This window comes from Enhydra lutris, unplaced genomic scaffold (genome assembly GCF_002288905.1).
Source record: "Enhydra lutris kenyoni isolate GAN:26980312 unplaced genomic scaffold, ASM228890v2 scaffoldscaffold13, whole genome shotgun sequence".
Taxonomy (NCBI): domain Eukaryota; kingdom Metazoa; phylum Chordata; class Mammalia; order Carnivora; family Mustelidae; genus Enhydra; species Enhydra lutris.
Genome location: NW_019154097.1, coordinates 49,291,054 through 49,314,647, shown reverse-complemented (window position 1 = coordinate 49,314,647; position 23,594 = coordinate 49,291,054). Strand labels below are relative to the sequence as shown.

The window sequence follows — 23,594 nt, the reverse complement described above, 5'->3', positions numbered from 1 at the left end:
GCTGGACTCCTCCAGGAACCGATTTAAAAAAAAAAAAAAAAAAAAAAATAAGCCTTGGGCAAGGAGAGCATAGTGCCTTTACTGCAGCCCTCAGGACACAAAAGTCAAGGACTAGGGTTCCTTCCAGGAGCTTCCCTCCTCAACTTTCCACTCTGTGCAGACCCACAATCTCTGTGCAAGCCAAACCTGGTGGCTGCCACCCCTGCCTCTATGCCTGGACCTTTGTCACAGCTGCCCGAGGGAAACGTGCAGACGCGGGTTCCCGGTGCAGATGTCTCCCGCTCACCAAAGCCCCATGTTGATCATGGCTTCACGTGACTCTCCGCAGATGACCCTCTATGTTCCTCCCCGAGGGCCCGAAGCCCCTAGGACAAGCTTCACTGGCTGGTCCTTCCTGCTCCCTGGAGCCCCTGGCCTTGCTCTCTGGTGCCTCCATGCCCCTCCTCACCCTGAGACACCTGTAGCCTTAAGGAGCAAGACAGTCTTTTGTCTGACTGTCCTTTCCTCTTGACGACCAAATTCCTCTCCCAAATGGACCATGACCACTTCTCTCCACTGCCTATCTCCCTCTTTTTTTTTTTTTTTAAGACTTTATTTATTTATATGACAGAGATCACAAGGAGGCTGAGAGGCAGGCAGAGAGAGGGGGAAGCAGGCTCCCTGCTGAGCAGAGAGCCTGACTGGGGACTCAATCCCAGAACCCTGAGATCATGACCTGAGCTGAAGGCAGAGGCTTAACCCACTGAGCCACCCAGGCACCCATGCCTAGCTCCCTCTTAAAGCTCTGAGAATTCAGCTTTTCCCCAACCATTTAAACCACATCACAGTAAATCACGGGTGTTCTTGACAGCATTTTCTCTCATCTCCATTCTCCCTTTTCTAGAACGTTTGGCCATTTCCTTGAAACTCTTGTCAGTGGCTTAGTCCTTCAGCCCCTCTCTCTCCTTCACTCACAAATGATAACCATGAATTTTCTCTAACCCACACAGTTTTGCAAAGATGATTGCTTCGTTTTACAAGTGCAGAAATGAGCCCAGGATGTGAAGCAGCTTGCCAGATAAATAGCAGAGCTGGATTTTACTGTATTTTCTGTAAGTTTATTTATTTTTAAGTAATCTCTACACCCAACGCGGGGCTTGAATTCACAAACTGAGATCAAGAGTCGCAGGCTCCACGGAGGCAGGCAGGCACGCCCAGAGCCGGATCTTCGAGCGTGTGACTCTGGCAACAATTGGATTCTTTCCACTGCTTCAGTGTCCCTTGTTCTCCTTTATGAGCTCAATTCTCCGTCCTTCATAAGTCAATTGCGTGATCCCACAGCTACGTTTATGGAGCCCCATAGCACAGTGGTTAACAGTCCACAGGCATCAAGTGGACGATCGAATCCTTTACCCACCACGTACTCACTGTGTCTTAGTTACCTCATCTGCAAAATGGGCGTAGAGTTACTATAAGCATTAAATGAGCCATTATGTAAAGCATGGACAACCGTGCCTGACATAAGTGTGCCAAAAATATTACCTGTCCGTACTTCCTCCAGGGGCCTCTCAAGCTTCTCGATATTTATTTACCCATGCATTATCTTTATTGTGTGCCCGAAACTTGCTTCTGGATTCCACATTTTAAAAAAGAGAAATGGTCCAAGTGCAGGATAAGGAAAGCAAACCACCTTGTATGTCCAACAAAGGATTTCCCTGGTGAGGAGAAAACTCACTGGGAACTTGGTCTCTGCCCCCAAATATCTGAAGAGGGATGCAAGAGGGACTCGGTTTGCTCTGCATGAGTCCAAGACATAGGAACAAAAGTCCTTTTCAACAAACAATATTGTCAGGCCATGCGCGAGGAATAAGAAGAGGAAAGCGGTACGGCAACGAGTAGGGCAGGTAATCGAGGCAGCTCTCGTGGCTCCCAGGACTTGGACAAATGAGAAAAAGGCACCCCTTGCCCAGGACACTTACTTGACTGCCTTCTGTTGGCAAGTTGTGATAACCATACAGTTCACTGATCACTCCCTGGTAAGGTGAATGGTGGCCCCTGGGATGGTGCAGGGAGTTGCACAAGCGGGAGCAGCCTTTGTGGAAGGCACAGGCAGAAGAAAGAACCTGGTGCAGAACCAGCCAGAGCTGCATCAATCCAGGCTTTGGGCTGGGGGGACGTCAGGGGGCCGCACAGGAAGGGATTTTGCATGAAGGAGGGCTGGGCCAGATGTCCCTTGTGATCTCCTTGTATTCTAAGAGAATGCAAATTTTTCCGGGTTCTTCCAGAAACTAGGGGAACAGCTTGCAACTTGCTCTTGTAAAAGTCTTGGCAGGAAACTTTACCCTCTCTTATTTTTTTTTATCTTTTTATTTTTAAGATTTATTTTTTTGGAGACAGCGAGCACAGGTACAAGTGGAGAGAGGGGCAGAGGGAATGGGAGAGAGAATGTCAAGCAGACTCCCCTCTGAGCACGACCAGGTCTAGGGGCTTAGAGGTGGGACTCCATCTCATGACCCTGAGATCAGGATGTGATCAGAAGTCAAGAGTTAGAGAGGCTTGGGGCACCTGGGTGGCTCAGTTGTTAAGGGTCTGCTTTCAGATCGGGTCATGATCCCAGGGTCCTGGGATTGAACCCCGCATTCGGGCTCCCTGCTCAGCGGAAGCCTGCTTCTCCCTCTCCCACTCCCCCTGCTTGTGTTCCCTCTTTCGCTCTTTCTGTCAAATAAATAAATAAATAAAATCTTTAAAAAGAGAGAGAGGCTTAACCAACCAAGCCACCCAGGTGTCCCTAACCTCTCTTTAATAAGGAAAAGGCATGGGGCTCTCACCAGAGAGGGCAGAACTAAAAACAAGGATCTGCGACAGATGGAGCCACATCTCTATCCCTGGGGAAGAGGGGGAGGGGGGAAGGGGGTAACATTAAACTAGAGAGGAGATCAGAAACAATATAAGAATGTTGAAGATTACAAATCTCTTACTGTCGGGGTAGTCAGTTACACAGCTGGTTCACTTTCCTGTGATCCAAATGCTTTAAAGTTGTCAAAGAAGGTGCAGCACCTGGCTGGCACAGTTGGTAGCGTATGCAACTCCTGACCTCAGGGTTGTGAGTTTGAGCCCCACACTGGGTGTAGGGATTTCTTAAAGTGGTCAGAGGAGGTAGTGTTTTGCTCGTCTTACAGGTAATCAAGTTGCAGATCTAAATTTCCCAAGGCTCACTAGCCACAGGGCTCTAGCTATAAGCTACGGGTCGTCTAACTACATCACTCTGCTTGTATTCTCTTTTCCTTTAATTTTCTTTTCTTTTTTTTTCTTTCTTAATACTTAACTTTTTTTAACTACTCTCTGCACCCAACATGAGGCTCGAACTCACAACCCCGAGATCAAGCATTGCATGCTCTTCCAACGGAGGCAGCCAGACAGGCATCCCTCCTTTCATTTTCTTTAGCTGAATGAATATCTTTGCAGCTCAGCGGGGAGTCGGCTTCCCTTCCTCTCTCTCTGCCTGCCTCTCTGCCTACTTGTGATCTCTGTCTGTCAAATAAATAAATAAAATCTTTAAAATCTTTTTTTTTTGAAGATTTTCTAAAATTAACTTTTTTATATGAGAGAGAGAGAGTGTGAGCAAGCGCACAAGCAGGGGGAGGGGCAGAGGGAAAAGGAGAGAATCTCAAGCCGACTCCCAGCTGAATGCAGAGCCCAATGCGGGGCTCGATCTCATGACCCTGAGATCATGACCTGGGCCAAAATCAAGAGTCGGACACTCAACAGTCTGAGCCACCCAGGCGCCCCTCCTTTGCTTTAGAAAGAGCAACAAGGCTGGAAATGGAAAGATTTCTTTCAAGCCTCAACATCACAGTTCACTGGTTTTATGGCTAGGCAAAGATCATTTTGACTAAGAGGCTGGATAGAGCACTATCAAGGCATTAGCACACATGCAACTCACTCAAGTGATTCTGTTCCCTTCAACCATCTCTTCCTCCAGTCTAATTCAGAGACAGCAGAGTGCCTAAAAGCATAGGCTTTGGAGAAAGAGCCAGGTTTGAATCTTGTTTTTCCCACAGATCACTTTGTATGACCCTAGTCAAGGTACTTACTTTTCTGTGCTGGTGTTTACAGTTTCCTGGCATGTAAAACAGATTTTAATATTTTACAGGGGAAGTATTCTCGGGACTGTAATATTTCATAGGATTGATATTGTGAGGATACATGTGTGTAGATTGTTTCCAAAGATGGTCACTACATTATCTCCCATCCCCCATAGCCTTTCGCAATGTGACCAAGAAATAGAGTCTTTCTTTTCTTCCCCTTGAATCTGGCCCAGTGGCCTAACAATCTAATATGGTGGAAGTGATGTTGTGTGATTTCCAAGGCTGAGCCCTAACCATCGGCAAGTCCTACCTTGACCTCCTCAGGACACCAGTCACATCATGAGGAAGCCCAGGGAGCCATGGGGAGACACTCACACAGGAACGCTGAACCCCCAGGCCGACATCCCGGCTGAGCTTCCAATCTGTGGGCCAACATCAACTGCCAGCCATCCCAGCTGCTTAGTTGACACCACAGGAAGCAGGAGAACCCAGCCAATCCACAGATTTGTCAGCTTGTATGAGAAATGATGATTGCTGTGTTAAGTCACTAAGTTTTGAGTTTTTTAATGTAGCAATAAGGAAGTGAAACCAAGTCTTAGCAGTACCTTGCCCATAGTAAGTGCTCTAAGGACATATATGGAGGGAACACGACCAATGAAGGAGTGCTGTGAAATGACTGGAAGTCAAGGAGAAACCAATAGGAGTATGGGGCAAAGCTGTATGAAGATGTTAAAGGTCATCTAGTGCAAAAATGCCCTCTGCAGTATTCCTGTCCTCCCATCCTCAGGGCTCTCCCACCACTCCAAGACAGCACCAGATGATACAGGAGGTGGCCACTTTGAGTAGCTCCATTAGGAACTTCTTCCTTATATTGAACTTTTCTAGCATTTCCATTCACTGGTCTTAGTTCTGAATTCCGGGGTCCTATAAAACACATTTCTTTTGGAAATGACAACTCTTTACATATTTGGAAACTAGGACTACTTTGTTCCTCATTCTCCCCTCCTCTTTTCCTACCTAAAGAAAGGAAAAATTCTCCAGATTCTCTCCAGTGGAATGGTATGGTGTTCAGACCTCACACCCTCCAATTTGCCCATTTCTGGGCCACCATTAGTTTTTGGGTGCCTCTTCACAGGTGGCAGCCAGAATCCACCCATCTTAGATGTCTAACCATGCATGGGGGAATGAATGAATGAAACAAGACTGACCATGAGATGACTGCTGAAACTGGCTAGTTGGTACATGGAGGCTCGCTGTCATCCTCTATACGTCTTTGGAAAAAAGGGGGGGGGGGGGGCACCGGGGTGGCTCAGTGGGTTAAAGCCTCCGCCTTTGGCTCAGATCATGATTTCAGGGTCCTGGGATCCAGCCCCGCATTGGGCTCTCTGCTCGGCAGAGAGCCTGCTTCCTCCTCTATCTCTGCCTGCCTCTCTGCCTACTTGTGATCTCTCTCTGTTAAATAAAATCTTAAAAAAAGAAAAAAAAAAAGTAACGACCCCCCCCACCAAAAGAGGGAGAAATAATACCATGTTTCTATAAAGTTAGGGTGCATTTAGGCAGGGAATTTCACGTGTAGGCATGCTGCTGTCCTTCCGCATGTGCGCCTTTTGAGTGATCAGGCCAAAATCAAACTCAGTGGGGGCTGGAGGGGGTGGTGCAGAAATAAACAGGGAATCTAGTCTGGACCCTGCAACCGAGCAGAAGCAGCAGGAGAAAGCGGTAGGCAGAGACTTCTTTCACAAGCCCCCCAGCATCAGGAGCACCTTAGAAGGCAGAAGCCTCTGAGATTTCGGCCCAGAATTCTGTTCCGATTGATGCCACCGTGACTCAAGTCTGACAGTGATCACTCAGTCTCTGGCTTCGTGAGCCAAACGTGGGGCTCCGTGTCCATAAATGTGGATCAAGTGACGGGCCCGGGTCACGGGTGAACCGGGCTCTTAAGTCCAGGAGGGAACACTCTCCCTGGACGGGGACGTCGGGGATCCGGTGGGAGAACTGCCAAAGCCTTCCCCTGGTTGGCACTTCCTTGGTTAAAAGGGGGTGGGTGGGTGGAACTAGGTCCTTGTTTCCGTAGTGGAGCGACACCTCCTGTCCCTAAACCGCCTCGACCCCCGACTAACCCGAGACACCGAGACGAAAAGACTACTTTCCCAGGTCCTAGAGGGACCGCTATGGCCCCGTTAGACTCCCGCGGGGGCGGGGCTCTGACGCACTTCCGGCTGCGCCGGCCGCGGGGTGCGTCGAGGTGTCCGAGCGCTTCGAGCGGTTTCAAATCCGGTGAGTCTGTCGGTTCCTGGTTCGCGTGGCGGGCGAGAGAGGGAGCCTTGGCCGGAAGGGTTCGGGGAGGGAGGAGTAGGTTGAGCAGCTGTGGCCTCTGGAGAACCCCCGCAGGCCGGTCCCGGGAGGTCTTCAGGGAGGAGCCCCGTGCTCCTGCCCAGCCCCAGGTAGTGGAGTTGCCTGCTCCCGGGAAAGCCTTTTTCTCCCCGCCCCGGGGGTTTCACAAAGAAACTGCCTCATTCTCGTTCCAGAGCTGTTTTTCTGTGCTCTGCCTGAGCCGAACCGTCTGTCCGTCGGACCCAAGTTGCCTTCTCTTTTTTCCCTGGCTCTCAATAGGAAATCCGAACTCAGGACTAATCGATGAGAACACGCCTGAGGGGCTTGGGGACCTGCTGTGGGAAACCGAGCCTCTTTAGAAGTCCCGGGTCGTGACTCATCCAAGAGGGGGAATAGTACCGTTGGGCTTTGTTCAGATGAGAAAGCCTACACACAACAGGCATCTGCTCGAATTTGGAAATGCGTTTTTACTTTATCGTTTATAAATAGTTGGGCGAAACCAGGGTGATCTGGTGGGTGAGGTTCTTGGAAACCTATGTTATGTAAGGAACAGTTGAAAGAACTGTGCAGAAGGGAGTTGAGAGCCAAAAAGCAGTTATTTTCAGGGATTGGAAGGCTGCTGTGAAGGAAGTAGGTACTGCACAGTAGAATTCTGTGCCTCAGTTACCAAATTTGCCTGCCTACGAGTTTTCAGGTACACAAGGTATGTGTTAAAGGCATTCTAGAATTAGTTGGTAAGTACCACTCAGTTGTTAGAATCTGTGATAATTTTAATTTATGCCTCATCTTGTTTCATAATGGATTTGGGACACTTTTATTAGAGTATACATTTTGGGAAATTGTCATAAAAGAAGGGAAGAAACCCACAAGACCGTGGGAACAGGAACGATTCTCTTCTGGTTATGGTAGACTGTGAACTTCCGAGTTGCTTGTGCTAAACATTCTCGGTAGCCTAAAGAAAGTAGTTCACTGTGGGACACCTGGTTAAGCATCTGCCTTCGGCTTGGGTCATGATCCTGGGGTCTTGGGATCCAGCCCCACATTGGACTCCCTGCTCACTGGGAGCCTGCTTCTCCCTCTCCTACCCGCTTGTGCTCTCTCACAATTTCTATCGCTATCCATCTCTCTCTCTCAAATAAATGAATGAAATCTTAAAAAAAAAAAAAATAGTTCACTGTGGTTGAAGACAGTGTGATTTAGTAATGAAGCTTCTTGTTTTCTATCCACATGCTTTTGATTTTATAAACACTTTGTTAAGAAGACTTCAGAAGCCTGGGAGCCTGGCTGACTGTTGGTAGAACATGTGACTCTTGATCTCAAGGTCGTGAGTTCAAGCCCCACACTGGGCTTGGAGCTTACAGTCAATCCATAAAGGAAAGAAAAAAAAAGGAAAAATTCAGAAGCCAAGGCCTGGAGGGCATCCCTGAGTGAACCTTTAGGCACACTCAACATGACCAAATGTGAAATAACTGGCTTGCTGCGGGGCGGGGGGAGGGAATCGAGACTGAGCATTATTGCATTTTTTTAAAAATCATTGCCAGTCTGATAGATGGAAGCATTTTGTTGAAGCTTTAATGTTCATGTCTTTTATTATAACTAAGGTTAAATATCTTTTTGTGTATTTATTATTAAGCTGAGATTTGAAAGACAAATAGAAATCTGCCCTGAAAATTGAGCACTGATGAGACGGTGTGAGGAGGCAGAGGCCGGGCTGTGACTTTTGTGTGCCAAACAGAGAAATTAATAAAATGGTTGTAAACAGCTGGCTGTTATATGCAGATTTGTATGCTAAACCTCTGCTGGTACTAGACTTAACAGAGTGTGAAACTTCGATTTTTCAGAGGAGGGAACTTAGGAGCCAAGAGCAGGCGGCATGCCGCAAGATGGGGCACTTTAGCATGAGTGGTATTTTGAGTTAAAAGCAATTGAAACCCAGCAGATCCAGGAAAGGCTCTTCACCTTTCTCCTCAAGTGCCCGGCTATACCAGAAAGAGAGCTATTAAAAGAGATTCTTCTTTACCTAAAAAACCTGCATGATAGGGCACCCTTTGTTTTCCAAACATCTCTCACCTTCCTCCTAATGATTTTCCTCATCTTAGTATCCTCAGACCCCTCTCCTCAGCTCAGGTTGTTATTTAAGCCTCCATGTTGCCTGACTGCCTTCGGAATTTCATGTCCGTGTGGGTCCCTGTACATACAAAGCTGAATTTGATTTTCTCCTGTTGAATTTTTTTTTTTTTTTTTTTTTTTTGGTAAGCGCTATGCCAAATGTGGGGCTCAAACTCACAACCCCGAGATCAAGAGTCACATGCTTTTCTGACTGAGCCAGCCAGGTGTCCTCACCTCCCCAGTCTTTTTTCTTTCTTTCTTTCTTTTTTTTAATAAAAAATAAATCTGTAAACCTCTAATGGTAGCCTTTGAGCTTTGGAGTTGGAGTTGCCAAACTGGAAAATGACTTGTGTGATTTCAAAGAAGCATAAGATTGTCATAACGTTGTCAACTAGTTAAAGTGTTTGATAAAAGTAAAAGTAAACATTGTGTAATGTTTACAATAGATCTGTTAGAAACTTTATTTTCAAGGGCGCCTGCGTGGCTCAGTGGGTTAAGCCTTTGTCTTCGGCTCAGGTCGTGATCTCAGGGTCCTGGGGTTGAGCCCCTCATCAGGCTCTCTGCTGGGTGGGGAGCCTGGTTCCCCCCCTCTCTCTCCCTGCCTCTCTGCCTAATTGTGATCTCTCTCTCTGTCAAATAAATAAATAAAGTCTTTTAAAAAAATCACAAGTAGGCAGAGAGGCAAGCAGAGAGAGTGGGAAGTAGGCTCCCTTCTGAGCAGAGAGCCCAAGGCGGGGCTTGATCCCAGACCCTGAGATCATGACCTGAGCCAAAGGCAGAGGCTCAACCCACTGAGACACCCAGGCGCCCCAAGCAAGCACCTTTAAAAAAAAATAATTGTAAAAGAAAAACGCTTCATAACTTTTTAAAACTATCTAATGAACTCTAACAATGGTCTGCTTCAACATCGTAAGTATTGAAGTTAACAGCTAACATACTTTTCTTTACTATCACTCCATAATAGAATAACATTTATGAAAGCTGCTTTCCCCCCACTTCCCCATATTTTTAAAATTTAAATATTTTATTCTATTTTATTGTTTTTTTTAAGATTTTATTTTATTTTTAAAGATTTATTTATTTGAGAGAGGGAGCACACACACGCACAGCGGGAGGGGTGGAGCGAGAAGGAGAGAATCTCAAGCAGACTCACCGCTGAGTGCAGAACCCGATGTGGGGTTCGATGACACAACCCTGAGATCATGACCTGAGCCAAGATCAAGAATTGGCCGCTTAACTGACTGAGTCACCCAGGTGCCCCCAAAGATTTTTTTTTTTTTTAAGTGATACCTATACCCAGTGTGGGGCTCAAACTCACAACCCTGAAATCAAGAGTCACATGCACTGCTGACTAAACCAGTCAGGCACCCTGTAAATGTTTTATTTTAGAATAGTTGAGATTTCTAGAAAAGCTCAAAGATAGTACAGAACTCCCATTCCCCTCTTCTCCAGTTACTGTTAACTGCTTACGTTACTGTCTACATTTGTCACAACCAAGGAACCAACATACATTACTATTAACTAAGCTGCACAATTTCTTGGAATTTCACTAGTTTTTCCCTAATATCCTTTTTCCGTTCCAGGATCCTATCTAGGGTACCGCAGTATATTTGTTTTCAAGTCCACTTAGTGCCCCCTGATCCGTGACAGTTTCTCAGGCTTTCCTTGTTTTTGATGACCTTGATGGTTTGGAGAAGTATAGGTCAGATATCCTATAGCATGTCCCTCAGGGTGGGTGTGGAGGAGGAAGGCCATAGAGGTAAAGTGCCTTTGTCACGGTTATCATCAACATAACCACCGGTAATGTTGACCTTGGTGAGCCTGTTCCCTTCCCAGTGAGTGCTTGCCTTCAGCCCCTTTCCATACTCTCCTTGTGGAAGGAAGTCCCTAAGTGCAGTCTACCTTCTAGACAGAGGAATATCTATGTAAATAAGTTCTGAATGGGAGAGTTGTCTCTTTTCCTCTGTTTATTCATTCCCACCTTCCTTCAGCCCCCCCCCCTTATGTAGTATGGACAGATAATTATTTCCGCTTCTGGATTATAACCCAGTACTGTATTATTTTGTTGCTCAGCTGTAATCATTGAACTTTTTGTCACCACAGGATTCTCCAGGCTCATTTTATATGCTCCCCAACCTGGAATCAACCATTTCTCCATTTTCTAGTAGTTTTTATTGGAGAATGATACTTAGAAACCAAGACTTGGGCTCTGGGGGTGCTGATTGTGGGATGTCATTGCTTCCCAGACAGAGCTAGGAAATAAATGTCTGTATACTAACTCCTGTGCACACCCTTACCCAATCCTGTATCCACCTGCATCGGTAGTAAACTAAGCATGACTTTATGCTGCTTCTGTATTTTTTTAGCTTAAATTTGTACTGAAAAATTTTTTTAAAGATTTTATTATTTGAGAGAGAGGGAGCATGAGTTGGGGAGAGGGGGAGACTCCCCACTGAGCAAGGAGCCCAATGCGGGGCTCGATCCCAGGACCCTGGGATCATGACCTGAGCAGAAGGCAGAGGCTTAACCAATTGAGCCGTCCAGGCACCCTGTGATATTTTTTTAAAGCCCGATTTTACAGTTTTTACGCCGTGAGTAGCCCCAGAGATCCATATATGACATTCATTTTTTCCACAGATAACTCAGTACCTGTAAATACTGGGCATATTGTAGGTATTTGGAAATGCAGAAAAAGAAAACAGATGAAAGTCCCTGCCCTCAGAAGTTGATATTCAAGAAGGAAACATGGTTTCTGTTTTTTGTTTTTGTTTTTTTAAAGGGTAGGAGCACCGGGCTTGCTCATTCAGAAGAGCACGGGACTCCCGATCTGGGGGTTGTGGGTTTGAGCTCCGCGTTAGGTCTAGAGATAAGTGATGTGGAGGGAAAGTGTCAATTAGGAGAATAAGGAGTTCTGGGGTGAGGGAGGGATGCGTGTGGTTCAAAAGAGGGTAACCAGGGATGGCTCAGCGAGAACATAGGAGTACACATCAGCCATTTGTAATCTGGAGGAAGCATTAGGCAGAGGGAACAGCAAATGCTTTGAGGTGGGAAGATTCCGCACACGTTCGGGTCATAGTGTGGTTGGGGTGGGAGAGGTAGATGAAATTAGAGACAACAGTGCTGAGACCTTTAAAGCCTTGTCGGCCTCTGTGATGACCTTGCCTTTCCCTCTTGAGACACCACCTTGGAAAGCATGAGCAGAAGAATGCTGTGATCTGGCTTGAATTTTAATAGGATCACTCTGGCTGCTCGTTGGCAATAAACTGAGAGCCAAAGAAACACTTCAGAGGCTCTTACAGGGCACAGGCCAACAGGTGATGGACTGGGATGGCAGTGTGGAGGCAGTGAGAATTGGTTGAACGTTGGGTCTTTGGGATGTAGAGCTCACAGGATTTGATTACAAATTACATGTAAAATGTGAAGGAGGAGTCTGTGGGATTAACCAGGTTTTTTGGTCCAAGAAAACAAAATGGTGGAGTTGCCGTTAACTGAGATGAACAGTTTTGGGGGCGATGATGGGGACTGCAGTTTGGGACATGTTAAACTTGAGGTACCATTGCACATGCTGGTGGCGACGTCAAGTAGTGGTTGGTCTTAAGTGTCTAGGATTCAGAGGAGAGGTCCAGGCTGGAGATAAACTGGCCTTCGGGATGGCAATCCGAGCCATGTGACCAGATGAACTCTCCCAGCAGAATGAATGCAGTGAGGACGAAGGGGTCCAAGCACCTGGCCCTTCGCTCATTTGTGGTCTTGCAAAGACGAATTTGAATTGTGGGCAGCATCTAAGGGAAACTTTTTCTTAAGATTTGTTTTCGAGTAATCTCTACACCCAGTGTGGGGTTCAGACTTACAGCCCCGAGATCAAGAGTCACACACTCGACCAACTGAACTGGACAAGCACCCCAACTTTTTCTTTATTTGTCTCTGTGTACATGTTTTTCAGAAGTAGTTATGTGATCTGTGGGTTTGGTATGGCCCTCTGGGAACAGATGCCCAGGAATGATAGGTCACTCCCTCTTTAATGCCACCTGTGTTCCGGAACTCCTCGTGTCTTGCTGAGTTTCCCAGGCGTGATCCCAGAAGCTGAGCAGCCCGAATGGATTCCAGTGTCTGTTGGAACAGTGTCCTGTTGTAGGTTTGCCCTGCTCTGGGTGGAGTGTGAAATTTTGTAACTGGTTACGAAAAAGCGTTTCAGCACTGGGGAGATGTGCTTCTGAGCATTTCAGACGAATGCTCCTGGCACTGCTACCTCTGTTATTTTGAGGTTATTTTAGCCTTGAGTGCTAGTGCCTTTATTTTAGGAAACGAGCTGGTGTGCTCCTATCCTGGCTGTTGTCAGGTTATCCTGAACTTGGCCACTCCAGCAGTGTGTTGGGTGTGCGGGGCCGTGGGAGGGAGTGGGTGGTGCTGATTCTGGTTCACCCTATCAGGACCTCGGTTGACATATCATAGGATGCTTCATAGTGGGGTATGGTGGAGGCGAGTCCCAAGTACTGGCATCCCTAGAATTCTGAACTAATTATAATTAGCAGCTGATAATAATTGCATTTCTCCTAAAAGGTTACATACTGAGGTTCTAGTCCTAGAATCCCATTTCTTTTTTAATTACCAGAATTGGCAATTGATATAAAATATATGTTTTTAATGTGTGTTTACTAAATGTTTGAAACTAAATAACTTAATACAAAACTGAATACAAAAGCTATAAACGTACATTTGTGGTGGGGGTTTCTGCGTGGTGTGGCATTGCTTTTTTGTTTTCTTGGGGTCGTTTTATTTTTGGAGGGATGAAGTTTGGGCATTGATAGGAAAACCTATTTTGTTTGTTTTTAATGATATTCTGATTTTCTAACAGAGAAGTAATAATACCCATTATAGAAAATTTGGGAAATAAAAAAAGAATTTGAAAAACTGAGGTCAGGGACTCCTGGGAGCCTCAGTCGGTTAAGCATCTGCCTTCGCCTCAGGTCATGATCCCAGGATTTGAGGGATCGAGCCCCACATCAGGCTCCTTGCTCAGTGGGGAGTCTGCTTCTTCCTCTCCCTCTGCTCTCACCCCCTCTCAGCACATTCTCTTTCTGTGTGTCTCAATTAAATAAAATCTTAAAAATAAATACATATAAAAAAAATAAAACCTGAAGTCGTCTATAACCCAGCAATATCACTATTCGCATCTTATCCTTTTTCCTTTGCTGTGATTATGGGGCCATATGTGAGACTTGATATCCAAGTGATACAAGCCAGATCTGTAGAAAACGATGTGCATATGAGCCATGAGCATACTCAGGTTTTTATTTGCATTTTTATTTTTTTTCATACTCAAGTTTTTAAATGCTTTAGATTTAGATTATCTGTGATTCCTGTTTCGTCATCTTATTTCCTCATCTTCTGTAAGCCATTTGTGCCTCCTTGTTATTAGGGGTGCTACCCTTGTTATCAACTTGGTTCACATAACAAAAACCCACATAGGTTTTTGGGTTTTTTTAAAGATTTTATTTATTTATTTGACAGACAGAGATCACAAGTAGGCAGAGAGGCAGGCAGAGAGAGAGGAAGGGAAGCCGACTCCCCGCTGAGCAGAGAGCCCGATGTGGGACTCGATCCCAGGACCCTGAGACCATGACCTGAGCTGAAGGCAGAGGCTTAACCCACTGAGCCACCCAGGCTCCCAAACCCACATAGGTTTTTATCTGTTTGGTTCTTTGTTGAGACTTCTGCTAGAGTTTTCCTGCTGTCAGTTATCCATACCCAGAATGGGACATCTATGTGACATGACGAGTGCTGCTTATAGTTTGGAAACATGCTCAGGAAAGCCAGTCACAGCATGGAGGGCTAATTTATGCACAGTTTCTTTCAGAGTGTGTTTAATGAATGCTGATATTTATAGTCTGATTCTGATATCTCTTTACTCATGTATTTTCCATCTCCCCTACCAACTTGCAAGCTCCGTGGGGGTGGGAATGCGTCTGGTTTGCTCATCACTGCACTCCCAGCACCAAGCCCACATCAGGTCTTCAAGTGAATGTTGAGTGAATGGACTTCACTTGTTTGGCAAATGAAGAAAATTGAAGTAATTGTATTTACTGCACGTATTTTTGATGTTCTAATGTATCAACTGACTGACACATTAAAATATTTAATTTTTTTAAGATTATTTATTTATTTATTTATTTGACAGAGATCACAGTAGGCAGAGAGGCAGGCGGAGAGAGAGAGGAGGAAGCAGACTCCCTGCCTAGCAGAGAGCCCGATTTGGGGCTTGATCCCAGGACCCTGAGATCATGACCTGAGCCGAAGGTGGAGACTTTAACCCACTGAGCCACCCAGGCGCCCCTAAAATATTTAATATTTAAAAGAAAAATACTTGGGATGCCTGGGTGGCTCAGTTGGTTAAGCAGCTGCCTTCGGCTCAGGTCAGGATCCCAGCGTCCTGGGATCGAGTCCCACATCGGGCTCCTTGCTCAGCAGGGAGCCTGCTTCTCCCTCTGCCTCTGCCTGTGCTCATTCTCTCTGACAAATAAATAAATAAAATCTTTAAAAAAAAAAAAAAAAGAAAAGAAAAATACTTTTAAGCATTTTGTATTTGTATAATCTACTGTGTTTAATTTTTTTTTCAGTTTCTTCTCAGCAATATATATATCATCAAAGTAAATAGGTTACTGTAAGAGTACAGGTTACTTTTAGTCTAATCTCTGTCATTCCACTTGTCCTTCTGTGAAACCTAAAGGTAAAGGACATTTAAAAACTTGCATGTGGGCGCCTGGGTGGCTCAGTTGGTTGAGCGGCTGCCTTCGGCTTGGGTCATGGTCCTGGAGTCCTGGGATCGAGTCCTGCATCGGGCTCCCTGCTTGGCGGGGAGTCTGCTTCTCCCTCTGACCCTCCCCCTTCTCATACTCTCTCTCTCAAATAAATAAATAAAATCTTTTAAAAAAAAAAAATTAAAAAAAAAAAAACTTGCATGTGCCCTACCTAAAAGTGGGTCAAGTGAGGCTCAAAATTACATCATTGGGGCACCTGGGTGGCTCAGTCAGTCACTTAAGCACCAGACTCTTGGTTTCGGCTCAATTTATGATGTCAGGGTCATGGGGTCAGCCTTTGTAGGGCTCCAAGCTCAGTGCAGAGTCTGCTTGTTTCCCCCTGCTCCCACATGCTCGCAGTATCTCTCTCAAATAAATAAATGGGATCTTTGAAACAAACAGATTTTTTTAAATTACATCATTACTTATACTCAATTATTATTATTTTTTAAAGATTTTATTTATTTATTTGACAGAGATCACAAGTAGGCAGAGAGGCAGGCAGAGAGAGGAGGAAGCAGGCTCCCTGCTGAGCAGAGAGCCCGATGCAGGGCTCGATCCCAGGACTCTGGGATCATGACCTGAGCTGAAGGCAGAGGCTTAACCCACTGAGCCACCCAGGCGCCCCTATTCAATTATTTTTAAATATTCTAGTTAATTCCAGCCTTCTAGCATGATTCCTGGTTATGCTGATTAGCCCCATCATTTGACTAGCTTTCTTTTTTTTTTTTGGTAAAGTAGGAAGTTTGATGTGGGGCTTGAACTCACAACCCTGAGATCCAGAGTCGCATGCTCTACTGACTGAGCCAGCCATGCAGCCTTGGCTAGCAAATTTCTAGTATTGAAGCTCAAAGTTTTGGGTTTAGAAAGGCTGCATTTGGCCTTTTGATGTTCTTTTGAAATCTCAGGAATTTTAAGATTCTTTTTTTTTTTTTTTAAGATTTTATTTATTTATTTGACAGAGACACAGCGAGAGAGGGAACACAAGCAGGGGGAGTGGGAGAGGGGGAAGCAGGCTTCCCACCGAGCAGGGAGCCTGATGTGGGACCTGATCCCAGGACCCTGGGATCATGACCTGAGCCGAAGGCAGAGGCTTCAACCCACTGAGCCACCCAGGTGCCCCAGAGTTGTAAGATTCTGAAACAGTTTTTGGAGCAAAGTTAATTTAAAAGAATTTTTAAATTACAACATTGTGCACTTTTTATTAGAGTAGAGACAAAGTAAGATTAAGTAGGATATCCTGAGCTGACTCCTGAATGAGTTTGAACCGTAATTTTTTTTTTAAGATTTCATTTATTTATTTGACAGAGAGAGACACAGAGGGCGAACACAAGCAGGGGGAGTGAGAGAGAGAGAAGCAGGCTTCCCGCTGAGCAGGGAGCCTGATGCAGGGCTCGATCCCAGGGCCCGGAATCATGACCCGAGCTGAAGGCAGCTGCTTGAGAGCTGAGTCACCCGGGCGCCCCTGAACCGTAATTTTTGTGATAGTTTTATAGTGGCCATAATTTCCACAATTTTGTCTGCTAAAAGTGTGGCTGTCAAGACCTAGAAAGCATCCTTTTTTTTTCTTCTTTTTGTAATTTATGGTAAATATTTTTAGGTTTAACGTGTAGCCCTAAAGAACCAGAAACCCAAAGGAACCAATACTCCTGCTCCACAGAGTCCCACCTGTAGTGAGGCTGTTTCTGGAATCGGTGTGATGACCAAGGTTTTGGGCATGGCTGCAGTTCGGGGCCCTCGGCCTCCACGGGAGAGGGGGCCTCTGGTGGTTAAAGATGAGGACGAAGAGGAAAGGCAGAGCCTTCCTAGCCTGGAGGTGTTCCGCCAGCGCTTCCGGCAGTTTGGCTACCATGACACACCTGGCCCCCGGGAGGCCCTGAGCCAGCTCCGGGTGCTGTGCTGCGAGTGGCTGAGGCCCGAGATCCACACCAAGGAGCAGATCCTGGAGCTGCTGGTGCTGGAGCAGTTCCTGACCATCCTGCCCCAGGAGCTCCAGGCCTGGGTGCAGGAGCACTGCCCGGAGAGCGCCGAAGAGGCCGTCACTCTCCTAGAGGATCTGGAGCAGGAACTGGACGAGCCAGCACAGCAGGTAGACTGGGGAGACCTCACATGCTGGGAGGCTGGGAATGGAGCGCTCTGGGCAGGACTGGGTTTATCTGTCCAGTGGGAGGAGCTGAATAGAAGTTTCTGCTGACTTAGATCCCATTTCCTCCTGCTTCCCTTCTCCTGTCCAGTATTGATCTTTAACTGTGGACGTGTTTGCTTTCTTTTTCCAAGCGGTTGTACTTTAGCTCTCCTGGGGCTTCCTTTCATTCTGCAGTGGACCCTTGAACAACACAGGGGTTAGGGTTGTTAACCTCTCCCCACCCTCCAGCACACGTTCATTTGAAAATCCCGGTTTAACTTTTGATTCCCCCAAAGCTTAACTTCTAAATGGCCTCCTGTTGACTAGAAGCTTGACCGATAACATACATAGCCAATTAGCACTTATTTTGTACGTTATGTGTGTTATATGCCATGTTCTTATAATAAAGTAAGCTAGAGAAAGGAAAACATTAAGAAAATCATAAGAAGAGTAAATACATTTACTGTACTGTATGTATCAAAAAAAAAAAATACATGTATAAGTGGGCCTGTGTAGTTCAGACTCGTGTTCAGGGATCACCTGTAGTTCTGAGATGAGCTGTGCACAAACCCCACCGTTCCTGGTTGTCTCTAGGTCTCACCTCCTCCAAACGAACAGCAACAGGTGTGGGAGAAGAGGTCCTCCTCAGGAACAGCAACATTTCCAAGCAGCACACAGCCCCAGTCTGCAGAGACCAGTCACAAAAGCGAGGGTTGGGAGCCCTTGTACATCCAGGAGACTGGGGAAGAGGAGGATCTCACTCCAGAGCTGAGAAAGAGTCAAGGTAGGGACTGTCTGTCAGGCTGTGTGCTTGGTGCCCCGCGCCTTTGTGGTGGAAGAAACAGAATAATTCTCATTACTGGCTGTGAGGCAGCGCCCCTAGACGGACTTGCCTGGTCTGGGTGCCTAGGCAGGACGAGTGCCTGAGTGCCCTTCCTCCCAAGTGCGTCTCACGCATAGAGTCAGCGTGGGGACAGGACGTACTCTTAAAAGGGTTGGTCAGAGTGAGTTTAAAAGCAGGACTGTTTGGGGCACCTGGATGGCTCAGTCAGTTTAAGCGTCTGCCTTCCGATCGGGTCATGATCCCAGGGTCCTGGGATCAGGTCCCACATCAGGCTCCTTGCTCGGTGGGGAGCCTGCTTCTCCCTCTGTCTGCCGCTCCCCTTGCTTGTGCTCTCTCTGTCTGTGTCAAAGAAAAGCTGTAAAAAAAGTTGGGGGGCACTGTTCCCAGAGGTGTAATGGGTTGAAGGAACAGTGATAGATGATGCTTGTTCATTTGTTAATGACTGAACGAAGAAGCTGTTAAAGTCAGCATGGGATTGTGCAGAAATGGTCCCAGGTAAATTCTTTTCAGCTTCTGCCTCGTAAGGTTATTTAAAATATTTTGCTTATTTATTGAGCTACTTATTTCCCACACGTAGTACACGGCAGCTTGAAGGAAAGTCTGTACATGCATCCAGGCGACTGCTCATCACCCAGAGCGAAAGGGACACGTATCTGTCGCTGCCGGTGGCCAGGACAAAGAGATGGTAGAGTGGAGAGAGAGCTCCAGGGACCAGGGAAGGGGCTAAGAGGAAAGTACTGTGTTGACAGAGACTTCTATACTCCTGGGGGGCCAGCAGGTCTCAGGGGGGCCCCTGGTTCAGTGTGGATTTCTCTTACTCCCCTTTTCCGTGCGTGTGCACCTGAAAGTGTGGCGGCCTCGTGTAGTGCTCTGAAAAAGATGGTTGGCTTCAGTCTGGTTTTAGCAGTATTAACTTTAGAACCGAAAGAAGCATGAGACACAGCCGCTGTAGGGTACATGCTGGGAATCAGACCCTCCTGGGACGTGAGCACTTTGGTGTAAAGACGATCTGGGACTAGCCTGGTCTACACGGACTGAATGTCCTCTTTTGTTGCTTTTATATTCCACTTCTGTGAGCACGTGGATCTCATGAGTTTGCCACTGGCCTCCTCTCCCTTAATTACCGTTTATTTTCCTCAACTTGGACCATTCGGCAATGTTTCTTACTTGTTGTTTGTGCCTGACCATCACCCAGCTCCTTTGCTCCTGTCCCAGGAGGCTTGGTGTGGCCCTCCTAGCCTCTTCATGTGAAGCTCTTCTCCCGGCAGAGAAAGCTGTGTGCTTGTCATACCGTCATAGCTGCTGCTGGGCGGCGGGCTGGTGTGAAAGCCTCGGACTGCAAGCTAGGTCTGGTGGTGACTTGTGTCAGCGTCACGTTGTGACCTGCCACCAAGCGGTAACTTGCTCCCAGCGTCAGCTGACGTTTCTGTTTCTCCTCCAAGTTCCTTCTCGGAATATAAAACAACTGACCTGCTCTTACTCTGCTTCTTGTTTTAGATCGTAACTCGAACACCCAGAATGAGGACTCCATAGATCAGCAGAAAAGTTCTGAAGAGTCTCAGGAGCTCAAAAGGGAGGTTACTCCCATGGTCGTTGCCAGTAAATGTGAGGCCAGGTTAGAAAGGCAGTGGGCAAACCTTGAAAAGGAAAGAGGAACAAAAACTCCTCTTCTAGACAAAGGTTCCAAGAAAGGCAGAGAATTGATTCCCACCAAACCTGCCCCAGGAGAGAGGCGTTACATCTGTGCCGAGTGCGGAAAAGCCTTTAGTAATAGCTCAAATCTTACCAAGCACCGGAGAACTCACACTGGGGAAAAGCCCTATGTGTGCACCAAGTGTGGGAAGGCTTTCAGCCACAGCTCAAACCTCACCCTCCATTACAGAACACACTTGGTGGACCGGCCCTATGACTGTAAGTGTGGGAAAGCCTTTGGTCAGAGCTCAGACCTCCTTAAACATCAGCGAATGCACACAGAAGAGGCGCCTTATCAGTGTAAAGATTGCGGAAAAGCTTTCAGTGGGAAAGGCAGCCTCATCCGACACTATCGGATCCACACTGGGGAGAAACCTTACCAATGTAACGAGTGTGGAAAGAGCTTTAGTCAGCACGCAGGTCTCAGTTCTCACCAGAGGCTCCACACCGGAGAGAAGCCGTACAAATGTAAGGAGTGTGGGAAAGCCTTTAATCACAGCTCAAATTTTAATAAACACCATAGAATCCATACCGGGGAGAAGCCCTACTGGTGTAATCACTGTGGAAAAACCTTCTGTAGTAAGTCCAATCTTTCCAAACATCAGCGAGTCCACACCGGAGAGGGAGAAGGGCTTTAACTGTCAAGTAATGCTCTCTCGGTGGCGTTTGTTTTTATTAAACTTTAGCCCTTGGATGCTAGGGAGAAGCCCAGTAATTGCGATAAAAACTCTAGTTGTAGATTTTGTTTCACTCGACATCAAGGGGTGCCGGAGGAGAGGGTGCTCAGTGGTGGCACCGTGGGAAGGAGGTGCTGGTGGGCAGTGGAGCGCGGTCCTCTCACACGCTTTGGGTCCCATCAGCCAGGCCGGCACTGCTTCTTGTATAGTTAAAACTGAGTATATCCCGTATAATTAAGGAAGAAACACTGAAACTGTTTAATCGTTTTAACATATATTCAAGAAATAGGATTTGTAAAGAATCGAGCCACATGGAACGCAATTTAATCTGATTCGGAATAAACTTATAACATCTTGTAAACGTGCCTCCAGACTGTTATATGGTGTGTTGGTTACTGAACACTGTTCTCAAGAGGAAACTATTCCTACTGGTTTTAGCTTCGGGGAAATTTGGATTTGGGGTAATTAGAACTTTTTGTGCTCATGAAGGTACGGATCAGGAAATTGGGGTAGAGCCGCTGCATCTTGGTCTACATTGTGCTTTATTTTATTTTATTTTTTTCCTGTATGCCAAACACATTGTTTTCATCAGGGAGGACATTTGTCAGCCTCGTGTGCGTTTTGATTGTATATGCCTCTTCCACAGTCTGAAAATCCGACTCTGAAGTTTTCTTCTAAACCCCACACCTCAGTAAGATCCAGCATGATTCCTTTAAGTCCATCCTGTCTGTCCCCTGCCTGGAGTCAGGTGAGATCTTTGCGTGGTCTCCAAGAAGAGTCTAATCTCCTACAGCAAGGGGGGGACGAGATGCATTTGTTGGGCCGGAGGGTTCTGGAGAATTTGGGGCTTGAGGTACTCAAGCACACCTCCTCAGATGTCCCATGCATCAGGATCCCAGTCTCTCCCAGTCGGGGCCCAGAGTTTGGGGATAAATGACCTGACAAGACTTGGCATTTAGCTGTCTCTGCAGTTCTTCCACCCTCGCAGTCGGCCGTGAGCTGGTGTTCAGGCCCGTCTGCTCTTGCTACAGAAGATGGGGATCTCTGTAATCCCTCCTGTGGGCAACTAGGGCTTTCACAACATGCCCTGAAATGATAGTTGGCTGAACTAAGCCTATAATTTTCTTTCTTCAAAGCTTGAGAGAGAAACTGGAGTCCTCGTAATTGCCACTATGCCAGTAATGTTTCAAGTTCTAGGACTACTACAGAAGCTAATGCTTCCTCTTCTACCTGAATCTCATCCCTTGCCGTAACTGGTGGGAACCTTCCTAATGCCCATGGTAGAGCGTGCCAGGAGCCATCACTACCGTGCTCGTTACAGGCTCCTCTTACTAACCATCTGACCAGTGAGTGACCTGTTGCCAGAATCCCATTCTGAGGGCGCCGTTTCTAGGGCCACTTCCAGTACCGACTGTTAACAGGTTGGATTTCCCCTAAAACAGCCCGTGACAAGGGCTTAAGGGCAGATAGTTTATTTAGGGAGATGATTCCAGGAAGCCAGGTGTGAAGGAACAGGAAAGGAGGGGAGGACGAAACCAAGAGTGGGTGCACTGTTGAGCTGGTGGCTTCTGTAGGCAACTAGTACTCGAATCTGGGGACCATTACAGAACAACACAACAAATGGGAGCAACTAGTATACCCGAGCTCTGTTCCCATCCCAGTGCCCAGCTGTGGTTAGGAGGCAGTGCCTCCTTGGCTCCGGGAGAGTGGCTGAGAACCCCTGGTAGATGGGAAGAAACTGTCCCCAGGGGCTTTGAGGCTGTCGGTCTGAAGATGCTGTGAGCCACGCCCCCCCCATATCACCCAAATATGCATCTTTACACACACGCAGGCAAATGCACAAGACTTACATTTGGATTCTACATAATATTGGGGTCATACTTACACTAAAAAGATGATTCCGTGTTTATCTGAAATTCAAATTTTTCTTTTTTTTTTTTTTTAATATTTATTTGACAGAGATCACAAGTAGGCAGAGAGGCAGGCAGAGAGAGGAGGAAGCAGGCTCCCTGCTGAGCAGAAAGCCCGATGTGGGACTCGATCCCAGGACCCTGGGATCATGACCTGAGCCGAAGGCAGAGGCTTTAACCCACTGAGCCACCCAGGCGCCCCTGAAATTCAAATTTTTCACTGGGCATCGCGTATCTTGCAGTCCTGCGCCTGGCACCTGGGGACAACAGTGCTTCCAACCGTTTGTCTCCCCAAATGTGGTAAAATCTGATGAACTGAGGGGACTCACTTACACCCATAAAATGTATATTTGTGGATGAGGTGGCAGCTTTATGCATCCCAGGAAATACACTGTGACTATAAATTCTAGAACAGCCCCTTAGTGCTAGCCTGGAAATCAGGGCAGTGGCCCTTTCCTTGCAGACCACCTCCAGAATTCTCTCTGATGGAGATTGCCTGCTGCTAGGAGACAGAAGTGTCCGATCTAGCTTGAGATGGGAAATAATACATAGCTGTTTGCACATTTCTGTGTAATGGCTTAATTTCACCCCGTCCAGTCTGTCTACCATGACTTACATATAGTCCAAGCATACGATTCAAAAATATGATTCTAGATGAATAAACCAATTTTCACTCTTATTACTACATTTGTAGTAATATCAGAGCTAATATATGTTCACATTTCATTTTTTTCAATCTTTTAAATTGTAAAATACACAACAAAATGTACCATGTTACACACCTTAAAAATATATAACTTATTAAAGACATGTAAGCTTTAAATTTATTCTAAGCTAATAGAAAAGATCTCATTTTAGGGGGTACCTCGGTGGTTCAGTTGGTTGGGTGTCTGCCTTCAGGACAAGTCATGATCCCAGGGCCCTGGGATCGAACCCCCACATTGGGTTCCCTGCTTAGCATGGAGTCTGCTTCTCCGTCTCCCTCTGCTCTTCACCCCCCTCCCGCCCCCCCTCGTACTCTCTCACTCTCTCAAATAAA

The 23,594-nt window shown here is 46.6% G+C and overlaps 1 protein-coding gene across 1 annotated transcript in view; it reads left to right on the top strand.

The window, feature by feature from the left end:
* The window catches only part of LOC111145502 (zinc finger protein 3), a 50,203-nt gene that overhangs the window by 14,230 nt on the left and 12,379 nt on the right, over positions 1-23,594 (top strand). Inside the window, 3 exon segments of the mRNA XM_022500395.1 lie at positions 16,921-17,396; positions 18,027-18,216; positions 19,774-20,599. Of these exon segments, the coding sequence (XP_022356103.1) occupies positions 16,921-17,396; positions 18,027-18,216; positions 19,774-20,599 (1,492 nt within the window).